General features: G+C 32.7%; 8 protein-coding genes across 8 annotated transcripts; 5 read left to right on the forward strand and 3 right to left on the reverse strand.

Annotated features, from left to right (window-relative positions):
- MDM1 (Mdm1p) lies at positions 1–5,092 on the reverse strand. The gene has a single exon (XM_020192200.1). The coding sequence runs from the start codon at positions 5,002–5,004 to the stop codon at positions 328–330; it is 4,677 nt and encodes a 1,558-aa protein (XP_020049680.1). The 5' UTR covers positions 5,005–5,092; the 3' UTR covers positions 1–327.
- Positions 5,093–5,228: 136 nt separating this feature from the next.
- Positions 5,229–10,469, reverse strand: ASCRUDRAFT_52182 (vacuolar protein sorting/targeting protein 10). Its single transcript, XM_020191091.1, has one exon. The coding sequence runs from the start codon at positions 10,153–10,155 to the stop codon at positions 5,359–5,361; it is 4,797 nt and encodes a 1,598-aa protein (XP_020049681.1). The 5' UTR covers positions 10,156–10,469; the 3' UTR covers positions 5,229–5,358.
- A 1,638-nt stretch (positions 10,470–12,107) lies between these two features.
- ILT1 (Ilt1p) lies at positions 12,108–12,944 on the forward strand (the record flags this gene model as incomplete). Its single annotated transcript, XM_020191133.1, has 1 exon — positions 12,108–12,944. The coding sequence occupies one exon, from the start codon at positions 12,108–12,110 to the stop codon at positions 12,942–12,944; it is 837 nt and encodes a 278-aa protein (XP_020049682.1).
- An 862-nt stretch (positions 12,945–13,806) lies between these two features.
- Positions 13,807–14,562, forward strand: ASCRUDRAFT_52186 (CoA-binding protein; the record flags this gene model as incomplete). Its single annotated transcript, XM_020191092.1, has 1 exon — positions 13,807–14,562. Exon 1 carries the CDS (start codon positions 14,104–14,106, stop codon positions 14,560–14,562), a length of 459 nt encoding a protein of 152 aa, XP_020049683.1. The 5' UTR covers positions 13,807–14,103.
- Positions 14,563–15,014: 452 nt separating this feature from the next.
- On the forward strand, positions 15,015–16,758 carry NMD3 (ribosome-binding protein NMD3). Its single transcript, XM_020192201.1, has one exon. The coding sequence runs from the start codon at positions 15,142–15,144 to the stop codon at positions 16,693–16,695; it is 1,554 nt and encodes a 517-aa protein (XP_020049684.1). The 5' UTR covers positions 15,015–15,141; the 3' UTR covers positions 16,696–16,758.
- A 120-nt stretch (positions 16,759–16,878) lies between these two features.
- On the forward strand, positions 16,879–18,778 carry ASCRUDRAFT_73252 (kinase-like protein). Its single transcript, XM_020192202.1, has one exon. It carries the CDS (start codon positions 16,923–16,925, stop codon positions 18,474–18,476), a length of 1,554 nt encoding a protein of 517 aa, XP_020049685.1. The 5' UTR covers positions 16,879–16,922; the 3' UTR covers positions 18,477–18,778.
- Positions 18,779–18,930: 152 nt separating this feature from the next.
- On the forward strand, positions 18,931–19,810 carry APS3 (Aps3p). The gene is made up of 2 exons (XM_020192203.1): positions 18,931–18,971; positions 19,037–19,810. Exons 1-2 carry the CDS (start codon positions 18,950–18,952, stop codon positions 19,564–19,566), a joined length of 552 nt encoding a protein of 183 aa, XP_020049686.1. The 5' UTR covers positions 18,931–18,949; the 3' UTR covers positions 19,567–19,810.
- Positions 19,811–19,993: 183 nt separating this feature from the next.
- ASCRUDRAFT_73255 (putative alanine transaminase) lies at positions 19,994–21,873 on the reverse strand. Its single transcript, XM_020192204.1, has one exon. It carries the CDS (start codon positions 21,574–21,576, stop codon positions 20,104–20,106), a length of 1,473 nt encoding a protein of 490 aa, XP_020049687.1. The 5' UTR covers positions 21,577–21,873; the 3' UTR covers positions 19,994–20,103.
- Positions 21,874–22,175: the final 302 nt, after the last annotated feature.

Below are 22,175 nucleotides of genomic sequence, written 5' to 3' on the forward strand. Positions count from 1 at the left end.
AATGCCTTTTTCTCTTCGTTTTATTTCTTTTTTTTTAATTTTTAGATTCCAAAAAACAAAACTAAAACAAAAAAAATATATAAAGCGATAAAAAATTAAATTAAATTAAAAAAATCATGTAACCCAGTATTTCTGAAAAACAAAGTTGAGCAACTAAAAGCAATATATTAGGATCTCCTTTTAAAATAACCACAAAAACACTATCACCATAAATATATACATATATAAAAAAAGACCAATTAATAATTGATGGTCAAAAATTAAAAAAAATGGAAACTAGAATAAAATAAAATAAAAAATAATATAAAAAGAATTTGAATTTGAGTTTCATAAATTTCCATCATTATCATTAAAACCAATTTCTGGAAAAACTTCTCCAAGTATTTCATCAAAAAGTTCATATATTAAATGATTATTCAATATCTCGTTTTGAAGCATTGAATACACCTCGAATGCTGCATATTTTGAATTAGACATTCCGACAATTGTTCCGGCAAAATCAGTTATAATTGTTTCTAAAAGAATTTTAGCTTCATATTTTGCATGCATCTTCTCAATTTTTGTTCTTTCAACTCTACCTTCATCATCCAAGAAGAATGTATTTTTAGGCCAAAGTGTGTCTTTGAACATTCCCAACAAGTTCATAACCTGTAGTTCATTTTTATACAGTCTGAAAAATTCTCTCGTTTTCTTCTCAATTGTGCTTCCCAATAGTTGTTGTAAAATTACCAAAATTGCTCTTCCTCTAATCCAGCTATTAGAGTGTCGCAAACCAAAAAAACTTAAAAACAAATCACAAATTGGTTTGACAAAAGTGGTTTTATCTTCCATATAAGATTCCAATTCGTTTTGCATAGCATTAACTTCTTCACTATATTGATCAATATTAGCTGAACCAGACTGCTCGTTATGAATGTTGGGATTTACAACACCACTATTCAAATAGTCTAGCCCGTTTATGATACTATTGAATAATTTGGTCGTAACATTTTCTATTGTTTTACCATTGAATCCTGTCGAATGTATATCTGTAACCTCAGAATTATTATACGCTTCTTTCAAATTGTAAAGAGATTTCTTTTTAAATATATCATTGTTAAAATCTTCTGATGATAAGAACAATCGAAACGCTCTGTTTTGACAAACTTCTGGAAGCTTTAATAAATCTTGCAAATACCTTTCAAGGAGCTTTCTTCTGCTTTTAATAACAAATTCCTGTTGAATCTTATTTAATACTAAAACGTTCTTTTTCGGAAATCTTAAATCTCTCACATTTGGATACATTTTTTTAAAATATTCATGTAGTTTGTAAAATTGATTGAATCTTCTTGCAACAATCCAGCCTGCTGTGACTGTTTTATTATCAGTTGATAGTTTTTGAACTTCTATCATATATAAAGTAAACTGCTTTCCACTTTTATCGTAATCGTTTATACAGGATTGAATAGAAACTCTGGATTTTCCATACAAACTATTATCATTTTCCTGAACAATATATTGCTGTTTTTGAAGTTCTTTAATATGGATCTCTCTTTCTAAACTCATTTTGGACTTTTTAAGAATTCTTAACTCAGTAACATTATTAGTTAATTCCGCTTTTTTTAATAAAGGATTAAGAATGACCATTTGCTTATTCAAATTCTCAATATCATTAGCTAGCTTAGTTATTTCCTCTTTAAGACTAAGATCGCCAGGCGCTGCAAGATGCAATTGAGCTGACTCAACATCACCACTTTCAGAACTTATGACACCAGACATTACAGACTCGCTATCATCTGTTTCGTCATCATTTAGTAGTAATTCATCAATCATCATTGATTGAAGTTTGGACCTATCAGTTGTGTTTGCTAATCTTTCATTTTCAAAATTGTGTTTGTCAGAGTTACTGTTTAAATTATTATTATTATTATTATTATTATTATTATTATTATTATTATTATTATTATCATCATCATCATCATCATCATCATCATCCAGGTTCTGTGTATTGACTAAATTTAAGGTACTTTTAGTGTCATTTGTGACAGTCTTATTTCCTGTTGAAATAGTCATGTTGTCTCTAAATTCACTTTCAAACAATTCTGAGTTTTCATTCCCGAAAATAGTATCATATTCAAAATCATTATTCAGTGATTTCGAATTATTACTGGATTGAGATTCATTACTTTCAAAACTTCGAGTTTCGGATGGTTTCGAAATGGATTTTTTCCTTGAAGTGGATTTTTGTCTTTTAGGTAATAAATTTTTTTTCAATGAAATTGCATCAAAATTATCAGTATTCTTGACGATTTCAGTCAAAGCATGCTCCATTGCATTTATAACGTCTTCGCTAACGTTCTTTTCATTCTCGCTGTTGTTTTTACTACCCGTACTATTTCTGTTATTGTTTTTATTATTTAAAAGAGGATTGTATTCAAAATCGTTATTTTCATTAAAATATTCATCATCACTTTCAATAGTTGCATATTTTGCAACATTCATTCTTATTACAGAATCGTTAGAATTAATTATACTTTCATTCATCATACTATTTGAATCGGAAAACATAAATTTGCCACTATCAGAAGCCAATAATTTTAAAAATATATCAGATTTTTTGAAAACTGGTAGATCCTTTTCATCCATCAACTTAAAGGCTTTCAGTTGCAAATAAAGAACAGAGCTTCTAGCTTTTGCATAAAGATTTTTGAGAATTAAATTAATATTTGCTACTATCTTATACTTTGAACTTTCATCTAAAGAATTTAATATTTGATTATACTGGGCAAATACTTCAACATTTTGATATATTTGGTTCGTGATATTTAAAATTTTTTTATTTGAAGGATTTAAAAAATAGGTGTTAAAAATTAAAATAATGTCTTGGAATGAAGCTTGATTTCGTGAGAAAAAGTTGGAAAAATCGCTTTCATCATGCACTTTTGAAGATGCCTTTTTCAAGTATCTTTCTGGGAAGTTTAAAAGAGATTGGTTATCGTTATTTTCGATGGATTCAATAATTTTTTCCACATATACATCATCATCTTCTTCAAATAGTACATTAAAGTCCTCTGTAGTTGGATCGGCTTCAAGGGGATTTTTGATCCCATTCACAATTAACCAAAATTGAAGAAGCATCAATCGATCCTTTTGTTCCATAAACTCCATAAAGAAAGATAAAGAAGATGGGTCATTTAAAATGCTCATTAATTTCAAGTGCTCTCTTGGATCTTGTTTCATAGAATTGTTGGTTAATAGCATATTCAAACTTGATGAATAACTTGAATTCCTTTTCATGTGCATTGGAGAAGATATTGAACTATTTTCTAGTTCTGAATCAAATCCTAATATCGCCGGGTTTGTATTAGAAAGTTTCATGTTATTTATCAATTCAGTCAATCTATCATTAATAGCATTTCTAGCCAAACCAAGTCTCTCAATATATACTTTTAATTTTTCATCATAAATTTGGTTTGTGCTATTCTTGTCTTTATTGGATCCACCAACTGTATTAGATAATTCCGTTCTTTTTATTTGAGACGCAGCCAATCTTTTGTTTTGCTTTCGCATAGCAACTTTTAATTGAACATTAATGTAATACTTTAGTTGCTTCAATTCGGAAGAAGAAGAAGATTTGTTTATTCTCTTTAAAAACTTTTCAAAAGAAGATTGATAAGTTTTCATTGTTATCTTATAATCCAATAAATTGACAATTCCTGAATCATCATTTTTGTTAACCGTTCCACTATTTAGCCCATTATTTGAAGAGGATTGTTTGTCATTATCAGATGGTCCCTTTGAATGTTCTTCTAGCGCAGCTCTTAACTGAATAACTTGGCTTCTATCTTTTAATGTCTCGCCAACCGTTTTAACAATCATTTGGTTCCAAAAATCTGCTTCAGTAACAACATCCAATGCTGGAAATATACAGCAGTTTGCTAAAATCTCCCTAACCAAAATAATTGTTGGGGGTGACTCGCATATTTGTTTTGGAAGTAAATAGGGTAGAATTCGACTTACTTTATTTCTTAACCATTTCTTTCTATCGATTTGATTGAATTTTAAAGAATTTTTACAGTTATTAACAGCCGGATGCAACTTTCCTCGATTATAATTTAATGCCACAATTAAATCTAATTCATTTGTGTCTGTCAATGCTTTATTTTGATATGCCTGAGATTTTGAGCTCATTAAAAATCTATGAGTAGCGTTTGATTTGCCACCTTTAACTAAACTCTCAGCTTGCACAAATTTTGTAAAATGATCATCGATAATTGGTAATAATCTCAAAATCACTAAATCTGCAAATTCAACATTTGCTAATCTTATTTTAAATACTCTTATCGCTTGATGAATAAGTAGCTTTAATTCATTAATAAATTGGTCATTATCATTGGAGTCGTTAACGCTTTTATTTATATTCGAATACCACTTTAATACGAAATCCCTTAAAATGAAGTTAATAATGTCATCTAACGTATCAGATATAATAAATGAATCAGGAAACATTGGTTGGTCAAGCTTGGGATTTTTATAGTATAGTTTGTTGATTTCCATATTCCAATTTTTTTTTTTAAGAAAGGCAAATTTGGGAATAGAAATTTGAGAATCGCGATTAGAAAGAAAAAATGTATCATTGTTAATTCTGTAGTCATCGTTGGGATCAACTAGAGACTTGTACTTTTTATAAAGGAAGCAACAGATAATTAGCCATGATGTGGATAAAATAAAGGATATTCTAAAGAAATTAGCATAAATAAATTTTAAAATGTAAAAACTAAAGAGAAATAGGAAAATTTTGGAGTAATTCAAGGATTTTAATTGAGGGATTATTGTGTGTAGAAAATAATCAATCGACACATTTATGTAGTCTTTCACTTTTTTGTCACGATTGGAGTCATTGTTGGATCTGGATAGATTGGTAGGTTGAGATTTGGTTGTTCTATCGTAGCTTGTAAAAGAAGTTGAAGTGAAGGCTGTAGTCAGTATATCTTTCACCAAGGCACTATTCTGCTGAGTGCTCATCTCCACTGGTAGCTAACAGCAGTAGTTGGTAGATCGTAGGCCCTTTTTTGAGACTTGTTGTTGGTGTTTGATTTGGCATCCTTTTCAGACCAGATCTTGTTGGATTTTGTTTTGTTGATAAAAATCACCTAGCACCCTGCGGTTTTGGGAGATTAATGTTGTGCCTTTTAGGTCTGGAGTTGGATCACCGCAAAAGGTTTGCAAAAGCGGGAGGGCAGTAATTAACAGTTTCTATAACAGTTTATTATATCGGTAGCAAATAGGGTAAAAAAAAGAAATAAAATAAAGAAAGACTATAAAGAAAGACTATAAATCTCTGATCTATATATATGGTACAGTAAAAAAACATCATGTTCAAATTAGCTTGTCTGTGGATGGACCTGGCAAGTTATCCTTGCTCTGGTCAGTAATCAAATCATCCTGAAACGACATACTCTTTCCTTTTTCCTTTTTGGCATCTCTGTCGTCTTTGTATGTATTGTCTCCCTCAAGATCAGTGAAGGGGCTTATGCTTGCAACCTCATCGCTAGCACCAAGAAGATTTTCAGAAGAACCACCTTCAAAGATAACAGAACTTGTGTTTTCTTCGTCAACAGAAGTGTATCTGTGATTTCGATCTTTCTTAAGAGCAAACCTATCAAACGACCACATTTTTTTGCCATATAATCTTTCTCTTATGGTATCTAAATAAACTTTGCTATAGTCATATCCGCTGTTTAACTGAATTGTAGCCTTAACCATTATAACATGCAAAGCTTTGCTGGCTTTGTTGACCAAAGTATCGTCAGTGAATGTGAACTCATTATTTTCATCAAGACGAATTTGTCCATATCGAGCATAGTAGTAGTATCTGTAAGTAATGTAGAAGACAATAAAACTTCCAACTAAAATAGCTGCAATTAAAAGAATCAACTTCAAACCCTGCAATCCTCTTTCATAAATCGAAGCAAAGGCTTCTTCTCTTCCAGGACAAGGCATTGGATCTACTTTATCAAACTCATTTCCTCCCTGACAAGTGGTTAATGGAATACGTCTATAGCCAGTTGGAACCCAATATTCAATTGCGTCTCTATTCTGCTTGCAGTATTGGGAGTGATCTGGAGGTGAATATCCTGTTATCAATCTACACTCACCATGCTCATCACGATAATAATTAAAATCACACTCATAATCTTGTCTTGTACATGTACAGTTTTTAACGATGACATATGGGTCAGCAATAGAATCACCAATATAACATTCCTTATTGGGCAATTTTCTATAGTATTGAGTTTCATGACCAAATAGACAATTACTGGATGAAAATGGATGTTTGGGGGACCACAATTCAAAATCATCATCATCTGGATTCCTCAAGTCTAAACTGCATTTCCTCTTTAATAAATTAGTGAAATCAATTTGGAACACCTGGGATCTTTCACCACGGCTGGTTGGCATAGTTGTGAACAACAAAAACTTTCTTGAATTATCCAAAGGAACTGTTGCAATGTCATTAACAACAACTTTTTCGGTAGTAAATTCATACGAATTCCAGGTATCACCTTCATCAATAGTGTAGTAAATTACATTTGTATTATCTTGTTCTGCTACCAAAGCGATAATGGTACCTTGGTCACCATATTCCCATTGATAAACTCCTTTTTTAATTTCCTTCCATGTTACACCTCCATCTTTAGTGATAAATGTATTTCCTTCATAAAATGAATCTAATGAATCACCAACATTACCTACACCAATCATCACACCAGTGGCTGAAGTGGATGAAAATGTATCTCTATAATCTCTTCTTTCGGTAAATCCATGTAAGTGTAAAGAACATTTTTCTAATGGTTGACCAGCACACTTGTATTTCTTATTCTCTGAATCAACACTAGGTGGTTGAATATAAGACCATTGAGCACCATCGGTATGTGATATCATTGATTTAAGACTTTTCTTTGCTCCTTTTCTTGCTTCCTTATAGTTTGCAACAACATTTACAACCACAACGCCCTCTAATGAACTTATTTGTTCAAAATCAACATATCCAGCAGAATTCCTGTTCACGTAGTTTTGAGAAACTATAAAGTAAGTACCATTAGAGTTCGATTTTAAAAGTGTCCCAAATTCAGCGCCTTCTCTTGAATTTGTAGTAACATGTAAGGATATGGCTTTTGATTTAGCTCCCAAAAGAGTATAAGTTTTCTGTTTATTCATATCAACATTATGAGGGAAAAAAGTCTCTGCAAAAGTCTCGCCATCCATTGATACAAAAGCTCTAATTTCATCATCATCTTTCTTCCCTTCAGCTGCAGCAAACACAAATCCGTCAACAATTGAATAGTCTATCAAGTTTTTCACAAGAGACACTTGGTTGTATTTAAAGAAATCTGTTGAAGCAATCAATTCTTTATTTTGATCATTATTACCTTTTTTAATACAATATATTAACATATCAGAAGTTGGAAGGTTAAGATTTTGAATAAAAGAACATCTTTCAACTCCTTTTTTAAGTATTTCCCATCGTTTGCCATAAGATCTCGACACATAGGAGTTTGTTTGACAGGTTAAAGAGTTAGCATTTTCGCAACCTGTTTGACCGGTCCAAACCAACCATGATGGTTTCTTTGGATGAAAAGATATTGGAAATGTGCCAGGAATATCAATAGAAGGAGTTCTAAAAGATTTCCAATTATCAGCTCTATCCATTGAATAGATAATTTTTTGATTTGTTGTCAACAAAAAGACATGATCTGAATTATAAGGATTTAATTTGAAAGAAATAATTTCTTCGCCGGGAGCAATTTGTTCCCATGAAGCACCTTGATCATGGGTAACATAAGCCTCATTTTCACTTGTTAATAATACTATCGTTTCGTCTTGGTTATCTTTACTGACATCTCTTTCAAGATATATGTAATCTTTAATGGTTCCAGAAAATTGGAAGTTCAAGGATTTGATTTTACCATTATTCATAGAGTCAGTAGCTTCTTGTTTATCACCTTCAGCGACATCGTGATTAATATCCTTTGGAGCGCCATTTTTATTATTCATATCAATCTCGTAGTTTGGACATCTTTTAACAACATCGCTATCCAAATTCAAACCTTTGATTGAGGAACATTGATTTCCTGGAATCTTTCTGTAAGAAGGAGGCAACGAATATATTTCTGTTCTGCCATCACATTCTTTTGATTTTATACTTTCAAAATACAGACTGTCGTTAGGAACACATTTTCCGGATTCATTATCTTTAGAAAAATCATAAGCACATTCATAATCTAATTCAACGCAAGGACAACTTTCTTGGACTACTTCAGCTTCATTGTATAATTTACCAACATAACAGTATGATTCAGATTTCTTCCTTGAGAATTTTTGTTTGTACCCCATGAAACACATTGATTGGCCGTTTACAGAAGGAACGTACCAATCTTCCATGTCATTTTCCACGCATTTTCTGTCAAATAGTTTATCGAAATTAAGGGAGATGGATTTATATTTTCCATTTGAAGTTTTTCCAATGATTAAAAATTTGGAGGAAGTAGAATCTGGGGTGGTTGTTAAAACCTTTGCGTAGATTGAATCTTTAATGGATACTTGTTTCCAAGTTTTTCCCATATTTCTAGAATATTTGATGGAATTTGTTTCAATTGAATCGGAAATTGCAACAATGACTGAGCCAGAATCACCAAATTCAAATAAATAAGGACCATTCAAAGTTTTAGCCCAAGATAGGCCAGCATCATTGGACATATAGGTATCACTGTAGTCATAATCTTTTAAAGAGGAGCCAATGTTCCCAACACCTAATAAGAGGCCTGGAACAGGACTTGAATAGTATTTTCCAATCATGTTGTTTGGTTTAAAATTGTCAGCTCTTTCAACGATGGAGTGCAAATTTAAAGAGCAGGAGGTGTCACCTCTACAAGATTGAGAATCATCATCGGAGTCTGATAATTTTAAGAAAGTCCAAGAATTACCATTATCAAAAGAAATCTTTGATCTGACAGTGGGAGATAGAGAATCATCTAGAATGATAGACTGGCCATTTGAAACTTGATTAGAAAGAATAATGCCATCAATACTGGTTAATGTTTCATAATCAACATTTCCAGCAGGATCTCTGTTGGTGTAGTCAAGAATTTTATTGAAATAACCGGTGTCAAGGTTAGCAGAGAATAGTTGACCTAGGTTATCAATGCCATTAATTTTGAGATCGATGTGTAAGGAGTTAACAAAAGACTTTAAGATTGAGAAGGAGTTTGATCTAAAGTTGACGTTTTCAGGTAGAGAGATTTCCTTCCAAGCCTTGCCATCATAAGAAATATAAATGAATAAGTTTTCAGTTTCTTTGTCGGTGGTTAAGATGTTGTGACCAATTGCAATTAGATAGTGGTCTACAGAAGTCAATAGTTCAATGCCAGTTATTAGAACACCACCTTCGGCGTTAATATGGGTGATATCATCTTGAAACCAATCTAGAGACTTTGCCAATGAAAGGCCATGTTTATTGTCATAGATAGATGAACAGATTACTGATTTTTGGTCTTCAGCGTTAATTAAATTTGTGGCTTCAGTGAAAATACAAGTATGAGCAGTAGTTAATTCTTTAAAGGTTAGAAAGCCATCTCTTGTGTAATAGAATTTTCTTGAACAGAAATTGTTATTCTTTTCTTTTTCTTTTTCTTTTTTGTCTGAATTGTCGTCTATACATTGACCAGCGAATAGAGCGTAATCTTGACGTTTGCCATGGAAAACAATAGAGGGAGATTGGAAAAAATTATCAGAAATATGAACAGATTCAGGGGTTTCAATTTTTTTCCAAACTTTTCCTGCACTGATGGACCTGAATTGGTATTTTGAATCTGAAAAGGCATAAACAATGTTTTTCTTATAAGGATGGACGAGTATGAGTTTGATAACCTCATTATCGAAATTTAGTTTTTCCCAGGACTCTCCATCATTTTGAGAAAAGTATACCAGGCCCTTTGGATCGTCCAAGTACAAGACGTTGGAGGTGTCTTCGAAGTAGATGATTTGTTTGGGGGGACTGGAGAAATCCTTTGAGGAAATTTTAGGGGAATAATCAGCATTTACTATATTGAAACAAAATACGGATAGAAGCAAAATCGCTAGATATGACTTGAAACTATGATGTAGTAACTTCATGATGATTGTAATTTGTAATTTTGTATTTTTATATTTTGATTCATTTAAGGGAAGATATCAAATAACAAAAAAAGAGATACAACATAGAGAATACAGTGACAGAAGAGATGGTAAAATGTTTTTATAGAAAGCAGATCAAACCAAGGAAAAAAAGCGAGGAACATAGCACCAGGAAAGAAAGGAAAAAGGGTATTCCTGTGCTGAAATTGAGCAAAAAGCATCATGTATTGCAAGCTCCAACCTTAAAGCTGGGGATATACAAGGTGAATCGGGTCGAACAGAGCACTAAGATCAGAGAAATCAGCGAAATTGAGCAGTATAAATCATTTTGTCCGTTTGACAGCTGGATCGGTGATTAGAGAAGAGGATGTAACGCCGATTTCTCCAGCCCACGAATCTTTAAGATTGTGTTTCACCCCCTCCCCCTCCTCTGGTTTAGACCCACGCACCTGGACTCGTTTAGTAGCTCACGTGGAGGACGCGCGGGGAGCAGCAGCACTTGGCATGCGCCCACCGGGCTAGTATGCTCCCATAGGGTTGGTCTCGTTACTGGCTAGCGCGCGGTCACCCTCTCTTAAGTGTGGTTCTGCGTCCAGAGAGCTGCTGCTGCTCATTTGGCTTCTCCCAGCCAGATACCACTGGAACCACAACGACATCGAGACTGATAAGAAGCTGGTATTAGGCCTGGAGTCTTGTGGGAAATGTAATCCATACAACTTCTACACTCTTCAGGCAATGGCACTAGGCGCTGCCCATAAGCGACAAAGGAATTGTTATCTTTCCACATGTCTAGCAGAACCTGGTAACCAAGGAGCAGCGGTGTATTCTTAGTGAAGAAAAAAGGCAAACTTTGGAAGAATAAATCCTTGGAAGAAAGTCAATCACCACACTTTTCTCAGTTCCCGGATTCAAACGCTGTGGTACGTGCATCTGTGTGTGGGTCACAATTCATAAATAATTAAAAAACCAACTCTTAGCCAGTTCAAAACCAATTCTAAACTACAAAATGCCTTTGAGTTTTGGTATTTCTTTCAGCAGCCCGTTTTGAAGAAATGATAAATTCAGAAACACGACATGATTGGCTGTAGAGTTCTTGGCTGAACCTGTTCTGGATATATTTGTACTATCTTAAAGAATAGTTTTATATCAGCCACTATACCAAGAAATCCACCCAAGAGCCTTAAACAAGTCAACCGCCAAGGACCCTGCGATCATCTTGGTTCTGCATGACTGCGTCATTGGGCATGTGCTTGATCTCCTAGAATCGGATCAACCTTGAATTCCTCTCACCACCAAAAGCCCAGAGCTTTGGCACAATTGCAACTTTGGTGAAAAGGTTCCTTTAATCGCTATTCTTTAAAGTGCTGTGGTTGTTCATCAGCTTACAAGAATAGTATTCTCTGTTTCACTCGGTATGTGAAAAAGGGTACTGCGATTTATTTCAGGGAGCACAGACCCTCCACCTCTTTGAACCCTTAAAGCATTTATTCTCAGTATTCTGTTTGAATTTTCGGTTTCTTACTTTAAAATTTTTTGCTATGATTCATTGCGCTGTTTTGTTGAAACTGGTGATAGAGCACATACCAACTCGCAATCTCAATTACAATGGTAAGTTTTTTTTGTTTTATTTGAATTTTTAATAATTATTCTCATTCTACTGGTGATTGTGCTTTTTTTATCTTTCAACTGGGTTTTTCTTTGCTTTTTAGGATAACACTGTTGGCTTTCCTTTTTGGCCTCTAAAAAATAGCTTTATCACGCTTGTTTCAAGTATATAAATTGCTGTCAAAGATCGATGTTTTTTTACTCTTTTTTTTTTCTATCACTTTAATACCTTTTACAATTTTAATATCCTTCACACACACACTACATTACAATCCTCCAATACCATATAATTATATTTTATAATTATAACCTAGTTATACCCTAATCAGCTCATAATTATCTTGGAAATGTCGCACGATCCAAACGATTCTATTGAGGTCAATGTCGTAGCTACGATAGGTACTGTTTTTTGGTGTATCCAGCTTATTCCCCAAATTATTCGTAACTATAGAGTCAAAGATTGTACTGGTTTTCCTCCACTTATGATGATTTTATGGGCTATTTCTGGTATTCCCTTCTCAATTTACTTCTTTATGACTGATGCTTCAATTCCAATCAAAGTCCAACCCCAGGCTTTCACTGCTTGTGCTGTTATTGCTTTCTCCCAGGCTTTGTACTACCCTCCAGTTTCCATGAAGGTAAGAAAGCTTTGCTTCTGGACTGGTGGTTTTATTGTTGTCGGTGTTGCAATTGAGGCTGTTGCCATCGTCTTTTTAACTCCCGTCCATGAAGATGGAACAGAATGGCCTTCTATTATTATTGGTACTCTTGCTTCCATTCTCTTAGCTTCTGGTTTAATTCCTGCTTATTTCGAATTGGCCAAAAGACAAGGAAGAGTCGTTGGTATCAACTTTGTTTTTTTGTTAATTGATTGTGCTGGTTCTCTTCTTTCAATGATATCTCTTCTCATTGGTTCAATGGATATCATGGGTTTTGTTTTATATTTGGTTTTACTTGCTCTTGAAATCGGTATCTTTTTGAGTCATTTTATCTGGTGGTGCAGATTTAGATGGTTGAAAAAGGATAAAGTATCCGATGAAGAAAGCTCTCTGGAAATCGTTCACGAAATTACAAGTGGTGATTCCAAAACTGATTTTAAACTAAACTCCAATTCAGATTCAAAACATGATTCAGCAGTATGTGAAAAACATGTTGAAATCTTCGAATCTGAAAAAAAGAATTGATCTTATAAAAGTTTAATGGTTTAAAGGATCTGGTGTTTTTTTTTAATCTCCTGTTGTATATCTCAATTTTTTTTGCACATTTTTTCATTTTCATTTTCATTTTCATTTTCATTTTTAATTCATTTTTTTAGATTCATTTTTTTTTTATTTACATATTGTGTTTTATGGCGTTAAAAAGAAAAGTTTTAAATTTTTTTTTTATTTTATTTTCATCTTATTAAAGTAATTTTTTCTCTTTTGATCTTTGATCTTGATGGTCTTTTTAGAGCTTATGATGTCTTATGATATCTTGTTTTGTCTTATTTTATCTTGTTTTATCTTGTTTAAATTTTGCCTAGACTTTGCCTAGACCTTGTCTACTTTATTTTCTTATCCTGTTTTGATTTCTTTCAGACTCGTTATTATTTTGTTTTTCTACATAAATATCAATACATGTTGGGTTAAGTTTTATAATCATAGAACAAAAAAAAAATTGTATTCATTTAATTCAAAACTAACCGGGAAATTCTAATTATATATTCGTTACAATAACCAATTCAAAAAAAAAAAATTAACATTTTTTAGTTTTTGGAATGAAACTTATCGTTATCATTATTAAAGATAAATTGGCTTTCTAATGAAAAACATTGGATAAAATGTATTGAGAAGCACGTGTAAATTAGAGTCAGGGTTTACTTTATATCAGGTTAAGTCACCCTAGAAAATTGCGCTCACGTTGTCTTCTTATCCACTAAAAAAGTTTCTTAATAAGCACGTGATATTAACAAGCCAGGAAGCTATTTTATGTTCTCTTTTTAACCATAACTACAATTGGTTGATAGAACAACTAATTTAAATGATCTAATAGTTCTATTATAGATAATTGCAATAAAAGTCAGTTAATTATTAGATTCTTTTTCCAGGGTTTAAATTGCTATTTATGCTTCTATACTTGTGATTGATCTCAAATATTTCTTACTATTCTGATTAGCTAAACAAACAAATGAAGGAAGAGTTACGTAAATTGTACGGAATAGTACAAAACATCCCTACATCCATCGAACCAGCTCCAATTATTGTTTGTGGGGAAATAGACTAGAGTAGAAAGGGTTCATTTTCAAATGTGTTGAAGATGGCTTATTAATTTTCGATTTAACACTAACCGTCCTACTATATCAAAATGGTTTTAAAGGCTGCTGTCAATTTCTTCTCTAACGCCAGGAAATATGCTGTTGTTGGTGCTTCAGCTAACCCAGATAAATTTGGATTCAAGGTTTTACAATGGTATATCAACAATAAGCTACCTGTAGTTCCTATTAACCCAGTTACAAATTCAATTTTGGGGATTGACTGCGAGAAATCAATCACTGAATTAATTCAAAAGAAAGAATTTGAGGATGGGATAAGTATTTCATTTGTCACTCCTCCAAATGTAACCCTTAGTATTTTGAAAGACCTCCATGAAAAATTTAAAGATAGCTCAAGCTTAATTAAAGCTGTTTGGCTTCAACCAGGTACTTTTAACGATAAAGTTCTTGATTATGCTAAGAACAAAATCAAAATCGAAAATGTTATTGCTGATGGGTTATGTGTTATGGTTCTTGGTCAAGAAGTTTTAGATCAACAGAGAAACAATTGAATAATTTTATAATTTTATAATTTTATAATTTTATAATTTTATAATTTTATATTTTTATATTTTTATATTTTTATATTTTTATATTTTTATATTTTTATATTTTTCATTAATTATTATAAAATTGATCACACATATCACTGAAAATTTTGATACTGCTTTCATTATCACCTTCAATTTATTTTTATTTTTGTCAAACCATGTTTACATTTTTATTTTATCTTTACAATAAATTCTTCAATCCATCTTTATGGGTATAAATGCAAGTTGCAGTGTAAATGCACTAGTATGCTTTCTACATGTGGCATTTTTGTGTAGAAGTTCGAAATTTGTTCTGGTTTTCACAGAACGGACCTGTCCAAGAAAGTAAAGTTTTTTTTTGAATTTTTTTTTTGAGGTGAAATTTTTTTTGAATTTATAATCAAAAACAAGTTGATTAATAGATTTTCAACAGAGATATATAATAATATTATTTTATTAATTTGGATTTTCAGCTTATAAGTTGTTCTTAACTGAAATTCATATTGAAGAATATATATATATATATATATATTGAAAGGATATACTAATTTTTCAGATATAATGTCATATACCCAATTACCTTTAAATCATCAGCAAAATGCTGGTGTGGCAACAGTTCTCTGTTGCAACTGTGGTGTTCCAATGGATGGATCACAAGGATTAGTTATGTGTTATGATTGTATAAAATCAACTGCAGATATAACTCAAGGTATTCCAAGAGAAGCTAATATTCAATTTTGCAGAAATTGCGAAAGATTTTTACAACCACCATCACAATGGATCAGAGCAGAATTAGAATCTAGACAATTACTAGCTATTTGTTTGAGAAGATTAAAAGGTCTTAACAAGGTTCGATTAATTGATGCTTCGTTTATTTGGACCGAACCACATTCTCGTCGTATCAGATTAAAATTAACAGTACAAGGTGAAGCAATGTTAAATACTATTGTCCAGCAATCACTTGAAGTGGAATTTATTGTGATTGCTGTACAATGTAGTGATTGTGCAAGATCTTATACTACAAATACGTGGAGAGCAGCAGTTCAAATAAGACAAAAGGTTCCACATAAGAGAACGTTTCTTTATTTAGAACAATTGATTTTAAAACATAATGCTCATGTTGACACAATTTCAATTAAAGAAAATAGAGATGGGTTAGATTTTTATTATTCTCAAAGAAATCATGCTACAAAAATGATTGATTTCCTTAATTCTGTTGCACCAATAAAATCTAAAAAATCAGAAGAATTAGTGTCTCAAGATATTCATTCTGGTTCAAGTACCTATAAATTTTCATTTTCAATTGAAATTGTTCCAATATGCCGTGATGATTTAGTGGTTTTGCCTAAAAAATTGGCTCATTCTTTGGGCAATATATCCCAATTTGTGATTTGTTCAAAAGTTACTAATACTTTGCAATTATTAGATCCATTTACCTTACAGATTGCAGATTTATCACCAAACATATACTGGAGAAGTCCATTCAAATCATTAGCGACAGGAAGTGAATTACAGGAGTTTATCGTTCTTGATGTTGAACCAGTAGGTGTGGTTAGAGGAAAATATGTTTTAGCTGAAATCACTTGTGCAAGAGATGTCGATATGGGTATTAATGAGAATGAGTATTATGTCAAATCACATTTAGGTGGTATTTTGCATCCTGGAGACTCGGTCATGGGGTATTTCACCAAGAACAGTAACTATAATAATGAGATTTGGGACAAGTTGAACCAAAACAACAATGCACCGGAGGTTGTTTTGGTGAAGAAACACTACCCAAGGACATCACACAAGGCCAAACACAGAGCCTGGAAACTTAAGAGAATGGCCAGGGAACACGAAGATATTGTTGCAAATGGTAACCAAGACTCCAGGGCAGCTAGACAAGAACAAGAAAGAATTGAGAGAGACTACGAAGTCTTCCTCCAAGAGTTGGAGGAGGACAGAGAGCTACGTCAAACCATCAACTTGTATAAGGCCCATGAGCCAGATGCACGCAAATACAGTGGTGCTGATGGCGATGGTGACGGGGATGACGAGATGGACGAGGAAAACATTCCACAGATCGATATGGACGAACTATTGGACGAGCTTGACGATTTGACGTTGCAGTAGATACAGAGTTTGCAGATTAAACAGATATAATACACATAAAGCACTTGAGACCCTCTGAACGGCGCTCCTTTCTCTATCACATGGAATTCTGTTGCAACCGTTACCCGGCTCTCTGCTCTTTCAACATTTCCAGTCTTTTTGGCTTGGATCAAATGGAACAGGTATATAAAGAGCCGTTGCTGCACAGACTGTAATCTTTTTCTGCTATTTCTCTATTTCCCCTGCAAATGACGTCCATAAAGTACCCTTTGATTCTCTCTAATGCCTGCATATCGGTCCCCACCTTGAGGGACGTCTTGATTCAGATATTTCCCGACTGGAGCGTCTCTGAGATCACCATCAAGAAGCTCACAGGAGGCATAACAAACATGCTATTGCAATGCCAGCACAAGAATCAGACTGTTTTGGTCAGAACATATGGCAAGAAAACAGACTTGATCATAAACAGAAATCAGGAGTTTAAGAATTTCTTGTATTTGAACAAATTAAACTTATCTTCAAAGGTGTATGCAAAGTTGAGTAACGGCTTAATTTATGGGTTCTTGGATGGAAGATCTCTAGTGCCAGATGAATTAACTAACTTTTTCCTATATCCTTTGATTTCTCAGAAACTAGCCTATTTTCATTATAAAACAAGAAATTTTCCCAAAAAGGACAGGCCGAAGGATATATATCTTACCATAAAAGACTGGATTGACCTCTTATCTTCCCCTGAAAAAATTGCCAGTACTGAAATTAATAATGATGACACCAACAGTGAAAGTGATTATGTCAAGTTTTTTATGGAAAATTCAATATTGAATAACAAAAATTTATTGCAAAATAAAAATTCAAATAATTTAAAGGAAATTTTAATCGATGAACTAAATTGGTTCATGTCAATTGTTGAAAATAAATCCAGAGAAGTTATATCCCACTCAGATTTATTATCTGGCAACGTAGTTATAAATGAAAATCTATCTCATCTATATTCAGAAAATCACCAATTTCTTGATAATGATAATAACACTAATACCATTAATACGGCTAATTCCAAAATCATCAAAAATAAGCAAAAATTCAACTTAAAAGACAAGAATTCAATTTATAATATATCATTCAATTCAAATCTTAAAATTGACAATATTATATTATCAAATGCAAACAACGACTTGATCTCCTTTATCGATTACGAATACATGTCAACTGCTCCAAGGGGTTTTGATATTTCAAATCATTTAATTGAATGGCAAGGTTTTGATTGCGAAATATCAAGAATACCAAATCCAATTAAAACAAATCAAACTCTAAGAAGATGGTGTATCTCGTATATACTAGGCTATTTAAATATCAATTTTAATAACCCAAATATTGATAACAGAATTTTAAATAAATTATTAGATGAATTTTATCCAAAAAATGAAAATTTCTTTGATCAGTTGAATTCTAAACAAAATGATCAAAATAACAACAAACCCAATATTAAAAATACAAATAGCTTTTCAAATGGAACAAAAATTAATCTTTCAGATCAAACTTTTGATACTGATTTCAATATCATTAATAAAAATGTCAACTCAATTATAGATCAATTAATCGAAGAAATATACTACTTTTATGGGCTACCAGGTTTTTATTGGGGGATATGGGCTATAATCCAACACAGTATTTCAACAATTGATTTTGATTATTTGAATTATTCTGTCAATAGATTTAATGAATATTGGATTTGGAAAAAAAATTTTATTAATAATAGTCAAACTTACGAAGACAACTATTCTTTTAATGTTTTAAACAACTAAATTTTTTAAATCAACGAAATTTATTAGAGAAAAACCAACTAAAATCGTGCCAACTATTATTAACCAATGTATCTTTTAATTCTGATTTCATTTCTAGCAACCAAACAGTCTTTTAAGTTCAATTCATTTTTTCTGACTGTCATTTGTATTTTTTTTTTCTTGTTGTTTTTAAATTTTTTTTGTTTGTTGTTTCTCATTTATCATCATTTTTTTTCCATTAGTCATATACGACTAATTGTTTAATTGTTTAATTATTTTTGTTCATTTTGTTTTCTTTTTTGTGTTCACCCTTATAGATTTTTTAATCAATGCTTGTTCTCCACTTCCGACCATTTCCTCGGCACTTTTCCGACAACCATTGCTATGTGCACGTGTATATGCCGGAACTCCTCTGAAACTAACCAAGAGCCAGAAACAGCATTCTTTGCCATCGCTGCTGTTTTTGATTCTTCTGCTTCAACCTCACTGTAGCTATGATTCATTCAGTATTGATATGTACGTTTTTCTGATTTGATTTTTGGTAATTGCTGCATCTCTTACTAACTCTCTTTTGTTCACAGTTAATAATGATGGTCTACCTCGTTTGCTTAAATTCTATACTCCAGTAGACATATCAACTCAAAGATTATTGTTAAGACAAGTTCATCAATTGGTTTCACAAAGACCTTCAGATCAATGCTCTTTTTTAACACCGCCTCCTTTATTAGAGGGTTACGATGATATTCGAGTCATTTATAGACACTATGCTACACTATATTTTGTGTTTATAGTGGATGAGCAAGAAAGTGAGTTAGGTATATTAGATTTAATCCAGGTTTTTGTTGAATGTTTGGATCAGTGCTTTCAGGAGGTTTGTGAGTTGGATTTAGTATTTGGGTGGCAAGTCTTGGAAACAGTTTTAGATGAGATTGTTCAGGGTGGTATGGTGATTGATACGAATATTTCAAGAATTGTAGCAGCTGTTGACGAGCTTAATAGTCAAAAGACTAAGAATTTATCATCAACGAGCTCATTTCCAAGTCCTTCAAGTATTTTCCAAGCAATGGCAAGGGATACACGAATGGGTGGATTAAGTTGGCCAGGTCGTTAAATTAAAAGTCTGAATTAATTTAGATGATTTTAGATGATTTCGGATAATAAAAAGAATAATATCAATAGTAATCAATAATATTGGTAATATTGATAATAGTTGTAAAATTATGTTTTCATTTTGTTTTGATGATACTATTGGTTAGTTTTTACTCCACAAATTATTTTGAAAATTAGAAATTAAGATTTAGGGTGATGATATTAAGATTTTAGGGTAATTAAGGAAAACATAAGTTACACTGCATAACGGTTATCAAATCAAAACTGTTTGTTCGATGTGTGGAATCAATGGACAAAAATAAGGTTTATAATTTCTCACTTTATTAGTAATGATCAAAATAATAACAAAACTAAAATAAACATGAACATGAATATGAACATGGAAGTTAAAATAAACTTGGAAATGAAAAAAGAAATAGTGATTAATTCATTATCTAATAAAGTATATAAAATATATAGAAACAAAAAATAAAAATAAAAAAATAAATAAAATATAACCATAAATTTATTAACATTAAATTAAATATCCAAATTAAAATTATGCGAAATCTTCGATAAATTTGTTGTGGAAATCTTCCCATCTCTTAACCCATGAGGTACCTGGAGCTAAGAAGGTAGTTCTAACATGGTAGGTACCTTTCTTTTGACCAAAACCAGAACCTGGAACAGCACAAATACCAGTGTTTTCTAACAATTGAGAACAGTAATATTCATCAGGTTGTTCACCCAATTCAATAGCTTTTGCAATAGCCTTTTCTGGAATTGTGATCTTTGGGAACAAATACATAGCACCTTGTGGTTTGATGCATGAAACACCTTTCATATTTTGGAAACTCTTCCATAAAGAAATGGCTCTTTCATTCAAACCATTGTGGATGCTTAATCTTTCAGTGTGATCCAATTCGTAAGATGATTCACCTTGGGTTGGTGGGTTGCACATTAATTCAACCAAACTTTGACCAGAAACAGAGGAACATAAAGAGATGGAAGCTAATTTAAGAATGACAGCTTCAACAGCAGGGTCGAAACCAACCAATTCCATATAACCACCTCTTTGGCCACATTCACCAGAAACACCCTTTGAAGTAGAGTGTAGGGAAGCTAATTGAACGTTGTCATATTTTCCATCTGGATTTTCTCTTTGTAAGACTCTCAAGACTTTTTTAAATGAGATGAATTTACCATTGAAGATATTTTCTTGGTAAACTTCATCAGCGATTAGGACGAAACCGTATTTGGCGGCAATTGTAATTAAATCTCTGATATCAGATTCTTCTAAGATGGCACCAGTTGGGTTACCTGGGTTAATGACGACTAAACCATTGATTTTGATGCCCTTTTTCAAATTTTCTTCAATGGCTTGAGTGATTTGAATTGGGTCAGTTGACCAATTGTTTTCTTCATTTAAGTAATAAGGAATTGGGTTAGAGTTATTAAGAGCCAAAGTAGCGGTATAAAGAGGGTATTGTGGGATTGGAATTAATAAACCGGTGTCGTTACCAACACATAAAGCAGTCAATAAGTAGTTGACAGCAGTAGAGGCACCAGAGGTTAAGAAGACATCGTTTGGAGAGGATGGTTCACCATCTCTTTTGGAGATGAAATCAGCTACTCTTTCTCTGATGTATTTAACACCTTGAGAGTTTGAATAAGCACCAATTGAGCCAATATTGGAGATTAAATCAGTGGCTCTTTGGATGACATCAGCAGGGAAAAGTTCTGAGATGTTTTCATTTTTCAATAAACTTGGGGATTGTAATAAAGATAAAACACTTCTATAGAAAGTTAAAGGCTTTTGGTCTAATTGCTGTGGGTTACCGATGTTACAGTTAATAACTTCTGGGAAGGGAACAGATGATGGATCTTTTTTAAGGATTTCTTTTAATTCTTCAGCTCTGGCAGCGATTTTACCACGAACAGCGTATTTAGCATTGATTGCTAAGGGGTTTAAATCATCAGTAGTTAATTTTGCTGCGGGTTTGAAGTTGAGGTCGATTTTTTGTTGAGTCATATTGATAAGAGATTCGTAAAAACAGAAGAAGGTTGGAGAAAGTAAATATGTGGATATACTGGGGCGAAATGAAGTAGATTAGTAATAAGGAATATTAAGAAGCAGCCGTTGGGATGAAATGCAGAAAAAACCAGAGATGATCAGAAGGAAACTAAAAATATCAAAGAAAAAAGACAATTGCAGTGGTTTATATATGATTTGGAAGAGAGCTGCAAGTGAGCTAGAAGCAAGTAAAAGCTAGGAAGAAACAAAATGTTTATCCTCCAGGTCTTCACTAATTGTCTGCTCAAAAAAAACCCACCAAATTCCAATTAAAAAACGAAGAAAAAAAAATCAGACAGTGAAAAAAGTCAAAACCCCAAATTGTACGGATAGTGCGGGTTTGCATCCAAGTGAGCACTCACTATCTGGTCGATCCACCACCCCTCTACTAGACGGACACTCATCAGCAGCACCAACTGAAATCTGGGGTTTTTCGCAGTATGCTCTTGACACTGAGGAGATTATTCCATAATTATTCGCTGCCAAAGACTACGGGTAACGTGCCGGCACCCACAACCACCACAGATCCAAACAGCAGGCAGCTGCTTTGTTGTGGT

Source organism: Ascoidea rubescens (assembly GCF_001661345.1).
Source record: "Ascoidea rubescens DSM 1968 unplaced genomic scaffold ASCRUscaffold_1, whole genome shotgun sequence".
NCBI lineage: Eukaryota > Fungi > Ascomycota > Saccharomycetes > Ascoideales > Ascoideaceae > Ascoidea > Ascoidea rubescens.